The sequence below is a fragment of the Talpa europaea genome (assembly GCF_964194135.1).
Source record: "Talpa europaea genome assembly, chromosome: 11".
Taxonomy (NCBI): Eukaryota; Metazoa; Chordata; class Mammalia; order Eulipotyphla; family Talpidae; genus Talpa; species Talpa europaea.
Genome location: NC_140078.1, coordinates 94,302,848 through 94,315,816, shown reverse-complemented (window position 1 = coordinate 94,315,816; position 12,969 = coordinate 94,302,848). Strand labels below are relative to the sequence as shown.

Genomic DNA, 12,969 nt, shown 5'->3' with positions numbered 1-12,969 from the left:
AAACAAATGTCCCATGTGTGTCTGCAGCAGCCTCGAACTAGGGATGTGTTCCATGTCCTGGGAGGTATTTTCTTTTATATTTTGTCATCTTCTCAACTCTCTCTTCTTTCCTGGAACACCCCTGCTGTCCCCTGGCCACTAAGCAGGATCATGTCAAGGCTAGGATGTCATGCAAGGCAGAGGAGCAGGTCTACAGGAGAAGGTGGGGGAGCGGGGTGAGAACCATCAGTCCACAGCTGTACCTGCTCCAGGAAATTGGCGCTGGCTTGCTGTGCTGTCGTTTCTCCTGTCGAACATAAAATAATCTTGCTCCCTTTTTCTTTTAAATTTAGACACACATATGAGATCAGAGGGACAAAGTCCATTTTCTGAGCCCCCAGCTTCCTGTTAACATGACATTAGTGGAAGAATCCAGCCTGTGATCATATTAAATAGGGAAAATAACTGAACAAAAGAAGTCTGGGATTTGATCTTTCTACTGGGTAAATTTAGTTGCCTGAGGAACAGGAGGAAATTATTTCAGTGCCAAAATAATAAAAAAAAATCATCTGAATTCGCTTTTGCACTCTCATTCAGGAATTAGAGTTGCCTGTGGTAGGAAAGGGGAGGCAGTGATAGTCATGCATACAATTTCCTTTGGTATTTTATTCAGATTTTTCCTCTAAAAGATTCTATCTGCCTTTATAATTATCCAGTTAAATTTATACATCCAGTTCTCCTAAAAATGGGTGACATTTGAGTGTTGTAAAATTAATATGAATGTGATGCAATGGACATAATTGCTTTCTAGAAAAATCTCATCTTTATGACTCACTGTTTGAGACAAAAATGTGAGCCCGGAAGTTCCTAGAACATCACTCTATGTGATTCCTTATGCACATTTTCCCAAGAAAGCTGTTTTTCAGGAAATAGGATCTCTGCTGGATTTTTTCTCTTGGTCTCTCTGTGGTCACAAATCAGAAAGCTCAAGAAATGACTGAAATAATACTACACTTGAGTGCGTTGGTGTAGAGTATTCCAGAAAAACATTCACACACACACATTGGCAGTTTTCAACCTTATTCATTAGAACTCTTGCCTTTTATGTTTCTCTCACTGGGTTTCACAACTGTTGTGACTCCACCATCTTAACTAATCAAGTGAATCAGATTTAATTAATTTCAATCAAGTGGGTCAGTTTCAGTCGATCTGAGTTTGAGACAATCAGATAGCCACACTGATGTCCCAGACTTCTTGATGAGGCTACTGTTAGAAGTTCTAACAGACATGTGCACTGCTTCTAGAGCAAAGGGGGAAAGAACAGTGGATTTTAAAAATATTTTCCTTCTTGTCTGCCTTCTTTCCTTTTTATTTATTTATTTATTTTTATTGAGATAGCATTGGTTTATAAGACTGTTACGATTCACACCTTTCAGATTAATTTTTAAAGACAATCTCATTAATGTACACATTATACCTTAGAGAGTTTGGATTTTTAAGGGTTTTCCATTATTAAGGGTTGAAATTTGCCTTTACATGATCTAGAGAGAAATTGTTAATGACCATAGAAAATGGGCCATAAACACAGGCTTTAGAGTTCATTAGAACCAGGTCTAATGCCTGACTCTCTTACTTGCCAGTTATGACTTTGCGGCAGTTTACTTAGCCACTATCACTCTCATTTTTTACATCTATGAAATGGAATGAACATTTCCTACCTCAAGCCACTTCTCAAGGATTAAATGAAACAGTGTTCTTTGAGTGGAGTTAGTACTGGTGGCTAGGAAAGCAAGCAATTGAGCCTTACAGTCTTGATGAGGACAAAAAGTACAAATATTCACAGCTTCTTTCCTCTCTTGGGAAGATCGGTGTTTGTAGTGCCAAACTGGGAGCCGAGGGGGGAGCTGAGCAGGATTAACTAATGATTAAGGTTGGAAGAGGAAAGAAAAGTACTGGGTAGTCGAATTGTCAAAATAAAGGACCTTATGAAAGAAAAAATAATAAAGAATCTTAAAGTCTAGAGGACTGAACGAAAAGGGTACTGGAAGTTTGGGGGGCAGCTAGAAAGTGGGAGGGGCAGGCAGCAGCCGTGAGATATTCAGGCTGATCAAGAATACCTTGGAGAGTGTTCTGTGCTGTGAGCCACCAGTGTCTACATTTTGGAATCTTTTTAGGTAACTTGTGAGGTAAATGTGGCAGAGAGGTTAAGGGCTAAAGCTTCGGGACCTGGAGTTCTGGTCCAAATTCTTGTATGACCACACCAGGGCTGGGTAGCAATGCATATTTGTTTTGCTGTAAGCTGAGGTGGTCTTGCTGTGAGGTAAGCATCCTAACTGGCCCTTGGGTTATTCTGAGGATCAAGTGAATAACTCTGAGATGACCTAATCTTGAGTTGTTGGCAGTTATATAAGAGACTGGCAAATGTTACATGAACTTAGTGATGATGCATTTTTTTTTTTTAAGGTTAATAATGGTTTGCATTTATGCAACAGTCACTATGGAATGGGCTGTCTTCTGAGGACTTTATGAGGATTCATTCTTTTATTTCTCAAAATAACTCAAGTGAGAAACTATCATTATCCCTATTTTACCCATGATAAAACCGAGAGACAGGATTTAAGTAACTTGCCCAAGGTGATGCAACAAAACCGTGGTCTAGCTTGTCTTGGCATCACACACTTGGCATCACATCCACCTGTACCATTGGGCACCTCATATGTGAGCTTCCCATCTTAAAATAAGCAACCTCTGGGAGCAGTTGGCTTTATTTCATAGATGGCCTAGTTTATACTCAACACCCTCGCTACTCAAATGTGGCCCACGAGCAAGCAGGATCAGAGGCAACAGGGAGCAGAAGCTGAGGCCCCACTCCAAACTCTTGAAACAGGAACTGTGTTTTAACAGGCTTCCAGGTGATTCTTGATCATGTTAACGTCTGAGAAGCATTGCTCCAGAATTTGAACCTTTACACAGATGTGCTGTCGTTGTCATGTCTCCGCCCTTTCCAGTGTCTAGCACAGTGCTCGCCACCTATGAGTAGGTGCGCTCTTGATCCCAAATTAGATCAAGGAATGTTGAATATGAAATCAACTGACAAGTCCCCATGGACTAGCACTTGATTTCTTCAGTGGAGTGAATGGATGCTTAGCGCCTCCAGCAATCCAGCACAGCGCCAGGTACCTAGCAGATACCTCATACATATTTCTTAAATTGAGATGGAAAATGTTAGCAATAGAGACATCCAGCACACCAGCCTTCCCTGGATGTGCTGCGGCATTTAAAAAGGCCAAATAATGCCAAAGCAAGCAGAACAGTGATTATGCACTTATTCTTCACACGGGTTTAAGACAAGCTCTGCTCAACTGGTTCCCCTGTGAACTCAAGCTGCTTCTCTTCCCTCTTGAGCTCGCTATTGTCTTGGTGTTGTTTGCAGCTCATTCAGAAACTAATTAAGTTTCAGGATCAGTCAGTCCTATTGGAGAGTGCGGATATGTTGAAGAGGTGGTTTTTTTTTATAACTTAAATTATCTGAGTGAAAGGACAATTATAATTTGCTTCTAAAATTGGCCAAAAGTCAGCTTTCATCAAAATAATTCTCAGCAGACATTGGTTTCCATAAAGCCAGGGTATTGTATGAAAGGCAACAAAGAGGATTTAAATAGGCCATGGAAAATGTATTGATAATCTGGCCATATTAATCCCGTTCTCTAACAGACTGTGAAATTACTTGTTTACTTCACTTATCTGGGGCTGGAGGTAGCTGATCACTCATTGACAGAGCCATGTTTTGTGATCACCTTTCAGCGGTGAGCTTCAGCTGGGCCAGGTCCAAACAATTTGACTTCACTGGCCTATGTACTACCTCCAAAGTCAAGGTCAGGACTGCTGTTACCTCTGGTCAGCCAGAGAAACTCGTGAACACTAATATATCTGGTCATGGCTTTTATTTGTGTATGGACAGGAAAGTAAGCCAGGATTCTAGGTATAATTCTGAAAAGTTGGAGGTGTGTGTTCAGTATCTGATTTCTGATCCTAGCTAAAATGAAGGTTCCTGTCGGTTCATTACAAGTTCAAAAATAATTAACAAGATGAGAACTTTAAGAGATGCAGTAAAGTACAAGATGTAGTACCTGCCCTAAAGCACTTCTGTCTTGGAGTGCCTCTTGAGTCCATTTTTATTAGTTCTCGATTGCTGCATTACAACTTGCACAAACTTAGCGGCTCAAAACAACAGCTGATTGTTACCATAGTTTATGTGGGTTCAGGGATATGGTCACAGGCTCTCTGGATTCTCTGTTTTAGGTTTCACAAGGTTGCAATCAAGGTGTCTGCCAGGATTGAAGTTTGACCAGGGAATGAGCCACTTCTAATCTTACTTGCTCATTGGCATGCTTCAGTTCCTTCCCGTCTGTTGGAAGGAGGACCTCCATTTCTTGTTGTTGCTTGTTACCCTCAATTCTTTGTCTCTGCAACAAACTACTTTATCAAAACCAGCAAGGGAGAAAGGCTTTAGCAAGATGGTGACTTTTATATGCATTGTAATGGCAGGTCGATAACTTACCACTTTTGCCATGTTTTACTGGTTAAACGCAAGTTACAGGCTCCTCCACCCCACATCAAGGACAGACAGTTACACAAGGCCACATATACTAGGAGGCGTCGTGGTAGCCTCTATCAGCAACACAAAGTCTGACTTTTGTTCCAGCTGTATTACTTCAGTTCCTGTCTCTCCTGGACAGGCAACAGAATCATCTGTGTTGATTCTGAGATTCGCGCTCCAGAGCTCTCCTTGGAGTCATGCTGAAGCTTGACGACTCCTCCTGGCCTCCTCCTTGCTTCCTGAACTTCCTTTCTATCCTCTTCCCAATAGATTAAGTACATTTGAGTTCCTATTTCAGGCTCTGTGTCTAGGATGCCAAGTAATACTTGCAGGAAACTCTTAGCACCTGTGAGCCTGATGGAGACCATGGAGGAGACAGAAAAACCAGCGCCCAGTGGAGTGGAGCCCCGGGGAAGGGGTTGCCTGATGGGACAGGCCATGGAGGGACTTGGCCACTGCTAAAGGCCGGGGCAGGAGTGGGAAGAAGTGTGCTCTCCTTTCTCTCCTCCCTCCCCTGGGTGTTTATCCTTTTAGTGAAGCCTAACAGGCATCTTGGTGCATCCGGGCCGCTGTAATAACACGTCCCAGATTGGGTGGCTTATAAACAACAGAAGTGTGTTTCTCACAGTTCTGCTGTCTAGAGGCCCAGGAGCCGGCAGCCACCAGAGTCAGTGAGAACCCTCTTCTGGGTCACTGGCTTCTTTTTGTGTCCTTATGCAGTGGAGGAGCCCAGGGGACGCTGTGGGATCTCGTTCAGAACAATAGTAATGCCACTCGTGAGGCTCCACCCTCATGGCCAAATCACCGCCCAAAGACTCACATACAATACCATCACCTTCAAGGGTTAGGATTTTAAAATTTGAATTTTGAGGGGCACACAGACATTTAGAGTGAGCTGGCAGGCAAGAGAGGTCAGTATCTTAGGTTCCCCTTAGGTCAGTAGGGAGGAGTATCAATCGGGAAGGAGGGACTACATGACCAGCCTAACAAACATTTTTCTGTTCAACCATCATATTGGTACCCACTTGATCTTTATCATGTCCATTTTTCTAGCTCTAAATCTTTCAGGTATTTCCTATTGCTTAAAGAAATCATCCATAAAATTTCCAGATTATATACCTGATGAGCGTTGATCTCTGATTCCTTTATAAACTATTTAAGTTTACTATCAACTAATGCATACCTCAGAGTATAGGCTATGCTGTTAATGATTAAGTGCATAAATCCATTTTTCAAGACTCTTTCTTAATAATTTTAAATTATTCTAGACAGCTTTTGGCTCATGTGATTAGATTGTCACCATTGTTTTGCTACCTGCCACATGAACTTGTGAGAGATCATCTAACATGAATGAGACCTCAAACAACCCATTTAATGCGGCCGTGTGTTCTTAGGCAGAAAGTGGTATATCCAGACTGTCTAGGCTACAAAGACAGGATGCATTTTAAGGGGTTTGATAGATGTTTGATCTTAAATTAATTCTGGGAATTCTCCGATGGCTCTAGTTGGCAGCAGGGCACTGAATGATTGAAGCTTGAGTGTAGTCAGATTACAATAATAATAAGATCTCCACTTTTGCAGCACCTACTATATGCCTGGCATGGTGCTAATTACAAATATCATTTCTTCTCCCTGCCATAGCAACTGTTGGGTGAGTATAACTCTGAGAGAACTTAAGTAACCTGCTCAAGGTCACAGTGAGTGAGTGGAGAAGCCAAGATTTCAACCCAAAACTATATGTCCCCTTGACAGAGTCCTCTTCCTTTCACACATCACCACTGAGGCACTAGGGAAGATGTTCCCTTCTGTAGGAAGACCCACGCTCTGTAGTAGGAGTTAGTGGCTTAGGAAGGCAACAGTGGAAGACGCTCATCTGAAAAAGCCACATAGAGTATGATTCCAACTATATGACATTCTGGACAAGGCAAGTCATGGAGACAGTAAAAACTATGGGAACAATGGTTGCCAAGGAGGGGGGGGGAAAACCAGGGAATATTTTTAGGGCACTGGAACTACTCTGTATGGTACTATAATGACGGATGCATGTTATTATACATTCATACAAACCCATAGAAGGTACACACCAAAGCAAACCTTCATGCAGACTGTGGACTTTGGGTGATAATGAAGTGTCAAGGTAGATTCATCAGTTGCTAGAAAGGTACCACTCTAGTGAAGAATAATGGAGGGATATGCATGTGGAGAAAGGGAGCATATGGGTGTCTATAAATCTTCTCCTCAATTTTACTATGTATCTAAAACTGCTTTAAGAAATAAGATCTTAATGAAAAATAAAAAGATGTGGGCATGGGCTTGAGCCTATAAGGATAGGAACAACTAGAAGAGATAGTAATGCTCCCAGAATGGCAGAAGAGCAGTGTGGAGTCCAAGGAACTGGTTAATGCATCAGGAAATGCAGAGCTCAGACAACATTGATTAAGGAATAAACTGTTCTTATCAAAAACTTGAATCATTCACAACACACTTCTGGCACTGTCCAAACACAGAGCCAGCTTCCCACCAGTCTAATCCTTCTTTCTGGTCACTTTTCAGTGTTACATTTCATATATGCTCTGTCTCCTATGTTGCTTTAATAATTGGTCTGGCCACAATCTGTAAGAGTAGAGGAACTATAATTGATTGAGCTGTGCATTTACAATGGGTACATTTTCTGTGTAAAGATGACATTTAGTTAAAAATGAAGGGAAAACTTGATTTTGCATGGAGTTGAAAGAAATCAAGGATATTGTAGCCCCTTTCCTTGGTAGATCCAAACCTTTCTTCACTACACATTTTATATGTGGTAAAAGTAGCACTGGGTAGGAGAGAAAAAACTGGTTTTGCAGCCCCAACTCTGCCATTAGAGTAGCTGTTGAGGTAGACAAGGCACCAATCCTCAAGTTTTCTCATATGTTAGAAAAAAAATGTCCCAGAGTTCCTGTTAATGTTCAGGGTGTTAGAAAAATACCAAGGGGTATGGATACCACTCTCATCCTTAAACTAATCCCACACACGGACCAAAACAGAAGCTCACCTTCAACCTAGCTGCCAGTTCCCCATATCTGATATTTTAGAATGGAGGTTGGAAAACAGTTTTGGAAGAGTGCCAGAGGGTAAATTCTTTAGGCCTTGCAGGCCACATAGTGTCTGGCAACTACTCAGCTCTGCAGTTGTAGTGAAAGCAGCCACACACAGTTTGCCACTGGGTGAGCGTGCCTGTCTTCCAGTAAGGTTGTATTCGCCATGGCAGTTGGCAAGCCAGATTTGACACACAGGCCAGCATTTGTCCACATGTTCTGGCACATGACTGTTTGGTATTCAGTGCAATTTCCAGTGTAATTTTCCTTCAGCATATATAAGGGATAACATATGTTTGTGATATTAGATAAGTAGGGCATGGAGGGTTGGAATGTGACAGAAAGAAGGAAAGGGGAAGAAGACTGAAGAGCAGAGAGCCTTGTGAGAGAGCATGAGGAGAGAAAATTCCAGTGACATCTGCCATAAGGGCAAGGCATTGTCAGATTGGAAAAGACTGGCCTTTAGCATGAAGCTAACAGCTGTGTTTGGAGAGACAGGCTGTGTGTATGTATAGTGTTGACACACAGCCATCACCTTGTGAAAGAGATAGCTTGGGCACTTGAACCTATTATGATGCCAGCTACCAAAGGGAATCTCAAGGAGAATTTGTGGGGGAAGTAAAGGAGGAGAGGAATTATCCTCATTTTATGGATGAAGAATTTCCCCTCTGGGGCACCAGTGCTGCTAAGGCTGAGGAGGTCAGAGCTGTTTGCCCTGTGGAATCCACAAGGAAACAGAATTCTTGGAGAAGGATATTAAATTTTGCCTCTAGGAGAACTTTCCAGCATCCTTACAGTCCAGTCCTCCTCCTTAGAAAGGGTCTCTGCTGGTGTCTGGAGGACCCTTTAGTCTGATGCCTGAGCAGTGTGTGAGGGTTATCACGGGGAGCTGAAAGGGGGGCTGCAGGCCCCCTTTTCTTGCAGTTGGTGTTTTTTTTTTTAAGATTTATCTATCTATCTATCTATCTATCTATCTATCTATCTATCTATCTATCTATCTATCTATCTATACATACATACATACAAGCACTGGGTACAGTCAGAAGCACAGGAGGGTGAGAGAATTACCAGAGCCAGAGCAGGGAACAGAACAGGCAGACTGACGAAGTACACTGCTGAGGGGTGCAGCGGGCGGTAGGAGAGGTCTGCGCGTCATGTGGTACTCTCGCCTGGCGGCCGGGGATGGAACCGGCTCTGCAGAGGCTGCAGGCAGCTTCGCAGCCCAGCGCTCAACTGCTGCGCCACCAGGGGAGGCCCTTACAGTTGGTGTTTTTATTAGGTCAGAGGCAGAGGTGTTGTGCTCTTCCTCTCCCACCCTCTCCCCTTTTCTTTCCATTTTTGATTCTGAATTCTGATGCGGCAGGTAGGAGCAGGGAAGGGAAAAGCAAGAATGGACCTGGGGGAGGAAATCACTTCCTGGTTTCACTTGGAGCTGATGGCATCTTGAGAAGGTGGTCCAGGCTTCAGAGAAGGGACATTTAAACTGTCTCTTCAGGTAGGACAGTATATTCTGTGTCATCATATAGAAGGAAAAAGAGAGCTGGATTTTTAGAAAATCTCAGAAACTTGGGATATGATTAAATTGATTAACCAACAAATCTGTAAAATTTCATACAAATCATGTACTTAATATAGAACTGGATTACTGTTTGCAGTCTATTGCACTAATTCATTAATTTTATTTCACAGACTGAAGTTTTTACTATGCAAATATATGCAAATCTATAGGAAAATAGTGTTTTTAGCCAAGTGCACCAACACTTGTTGGGTTTCTTTTTTTGTTTTTGGTTTGTTTTACTGGAACTGTGCCACTGGGGTGGAAAGTGAGATAACAAATACATTCAATATTTGAAACTGTGGCTGAACAATTTTCTAAGGGGTGGTTGGGAGGCTTTCTCCTTTGAGAAATTTCGTAGTGATTGGCATGTCCTTTTTCCTCTTTTTCTTGCCTAAAACAGAATGAAGAAGATGAGTAACATTTATGAGTCAGCTGCCAATACACTGGGGATCTTTAACAGTCCCTGCCTGACCAAAGTGGAGCTGCGTGTGGCGTGCAAAGGCATTTCCGACAGAGACGCCCTTTCCAAGCCAGACCCCTGTGTCATCCTCAAGATGCAGTCCCACGGGCAGTGGTTTGAGGTAGGCGTGTGCAATGAAATGGACACAAGCATGGCTGGAGGGTTGGTCAGAAAATGTTTGGGAATGTCCCATCTTTAGGTGGTTTATTTTGATGAGGTGGAAACTTCTAGAAATGAATATGTTCACGTTTCTGCTTATACCATGGTGTTTTGCTGTGGCTGTTTTAATGCTGTGGATATTTTGACATTTTTAATTTGTGAGTCTGAAATTTATGTGGCAAGAAATCATACCCTGGGTCTCACTCTCAGCACTTTTTATTAATTACCAAGAAATACTCATGCCCAGTTGTTGACAAAGGACAGACAGCAAGAGGGTCAGGGATAGGCATAAACTCAGCCCCCAGTTTGTGCTAATGTGAGAAAGCTGATACTCCAAAAGATGGTTCCAGACAGTAAGCCTAATAGCCAATCCAGAGTGTAGATTAGAATTAATTAGGATTCAGGGGTTGGTGACTCCAAGGGACTACATTTTGGGGGATTGGGGAAGATCACTCAGGTAGAAGGAACTCAGTGGGTGGGAACCCTTCCAGTCCCACAGAACCCTGGCCACTGTGCGCACAGGAGGCCAGCTCCGGTCCTGAGAGCTAAACTGGACTACTTGTTATCAGGGGCTTGACTAGAACTGAAGAGTGGAGAACAAGACTGTGGGCCTGTCCTTGATCAAGCCCAAAACAGGTTGATAGGAGGGGAGCTGAGTTCTAGAAACAGTGTCTGCCAGTAGCTAGGAGTCCAAGAGAGTCACATGGGATCCCAGTACATGGTAATGGAGCCGAGGGACTGAGAAGGTGTCCATTCCAAACCTCAAGGGTGGACAGGGCTTAGCTGGAAGTGCGCCCGCAGTCTGAGTTGGTTGGGGATTGCCCAAAGCTGAATCCTGCTGGTGGAGCTCATCCATAGTCTCAGTAGTAAGACTTGGGTACACAAGGGGGAAGAAGAGAGACTGCAAGCTCATAATTTTAATTGACTTCGCAAAGTAGTCAGACCACTTCAAGCATCTCCACATGTGGTGTGTGAAGAATCTGCTTATGTGTAGAGTATTGTCGAACAAACCCTTCTCCCTGCGCCTGTGCGTGGCGGCTTGCTAGGTGCAGAGATTCTGTGACTCCTTCTCTGAAGACCAGCTATCTCCATGTTGTCAAGAAATGGTTTGGTATTCTTTTCTCAATTTTATTCTAGGAAAAAGTTACTCCTTTTTGTGTCTACCAAGCTGTAACCTATCACAGACCTAGAGAAAAGCAGTGGGGATTTGCAGGGAAGAGGTTGTTTTGACTGCACTGTATTTGGCCCGATGTTCCTCTGACTAATGCTCATTGTGGACATAGTGGCACCTGTGGAGGGACAAGGAGGTCTGCTGTGGAGGGGCCCAATCACACAACATTTATTTGGAGTGAGAACTTAAAATAATATTAGCTGAACTTGAGCTTGTACTTATCAACTGCTGGGCACTGTTGTAGCTTCTCTATGCAACATAATGAATTTATCCTCACATCAGCAGTGTGAGGAAACACAGATAGAGGAGCACACAGAGGCAGAAAGGCTAAGGATTTGCCCAAGATGATTCAGCTTGTATGTGGAACTTCAAATGTTTGCACCAGACAGTTGACTCTAGAGCCCAGGCTCATCATTGCTACTTGATACTAATGGTGGCTACTGGTGTAGCCTTTGGTGGTTTGTGTGGCTATATTGCAGATTGAATTCTATACTTGTGTTTTGTTTGCATATTTAAAGTTAAAACAAATTGGATGAGGACATTTTCTAAGTTGTTTGGTTTTTTGCTTTTTTGTTTTTGTTTTGTTTTTTGGTTTTGGTGTGATTTGGCTTTAGCTTAAGATCCTTTAAATGCTTTTAAAAATCTGGTTTATGCTGAATGGTGGGATGGGGAGGAGCTGTGGGTGAAGCAGAGGAAGCAGCCATAACCCTTCCAAAGGGAACCAGGCATCCAGAAGGATTTGGAAAAGGGCTTGAAGCCATGCTGGGGAGAGCAGAAGTAGACAGCCACTTGCGTTGGATCCCTCAGGACAAACTCTTGGAGCCTTCACTACTTCACCCCCTATCTGCAGATATTTGGGAGTTCTTCTTTAGGGGGAACATTACTCCACTGCACAGTAGAAAGAAGTTCTCAAAAGAACTAGCACATTTGCTTACCCGTACATATGTGATAAAAGCCACTTTTCTGAGAGGGAGGTTGGTTAGAGGTTGGTGAGCAGATGATACTCAAATGAGGAGGCAACGTGCCCAGGGAACAAATGACAGATGGGCCATTTGCAGATCTTAGCTTCAGGCTTACACAGGGCTTATACTGAGAAGAAAGATAAATGACCAGCACGCAAACTTAACAACTCATAGTTAACTTGGAGAATCATTTACACAGATCTCAAGTAATGCATATTTATTTAGTGTACACATTGATTTGGGGGGAACGAATTTTATCCTATGCTTTTAGTCCTATGCTATGAGTTAGAAGTACCTGAGAGTCTGTAAACCAGGTGGCTACTACTGTTTGCGTTGGGTGCCAAGCGCTAGCACCACGGACAGCGCACCACCATGCGCTGTAGTAATGTGTGCCTTCTACATTGTGGCCTGGAATATGTCTGGGTTTACAAGAGATTTCTGTCTGAATTACAGACTTGAAAGAAAGTCCATGTTGTTGTTATCAGTTCCTCGGGTGTCTTATTTTATGTGAAATCTGTTATTTCATTAAGTGTGGAGAGAAAAGAAAACAACTAAGAGACTAAATGATTTGCATAATGAAAGATTGTTGGGGGATGTCAGAGTGAGAATAAAATAAATAAGGGGTACTTATCTTTCAGAGAGAATTTTAAAGTTTGGCAAAGGAAAGAGCTGGAAACAACCTCTCAACAGATGACTGGATAAAGACAATGTGTGATATATACATACACACACACACACACATATATACACATACAATTGAATACTACTTAACTATAAAAAAAGATGAAATCCTGTCATTTGCAACAACATGAATGGACCTGGAGGGTATTATGCTAAGTGAAATACATCAGGTGGGGAATGAAAAACACTGTATGGTACATAGAGAAATTAAGCAAGTGAATGAACAAAATGAAAAAAAAAAAAAAACCAAACACATACATGAGATTGTAAGACCAAATTAGTGGTTATCAGAAAGAAAAGGATAAGGGGAGCATAAACTGGG

General features: G+C 42.5%; 1 protein-coding gene across 1 annotated transcript in view; it reads left to right on the top strand.

The window, feature by feature from the left end:
- CPNE4 (copine 4) overlaps nt 1–12,969 on the top strand; it is a gene marked incomplete at its 3' end in the record, with an annotated part of 335,804 nt that overhangs the window by 89,103 nt on the left and 233,732 nt on the right. The window contains exon 2 of the mRNA XM_084247517.1: nt 9,615–9,795. Coding sequence (XP_084103643.1) covers nt 9,615–9,795 — 181 coding nt within the window. The remainder of the gene's footprint in view (nt 1–9,614; nt 9,796–12,969) is intronic.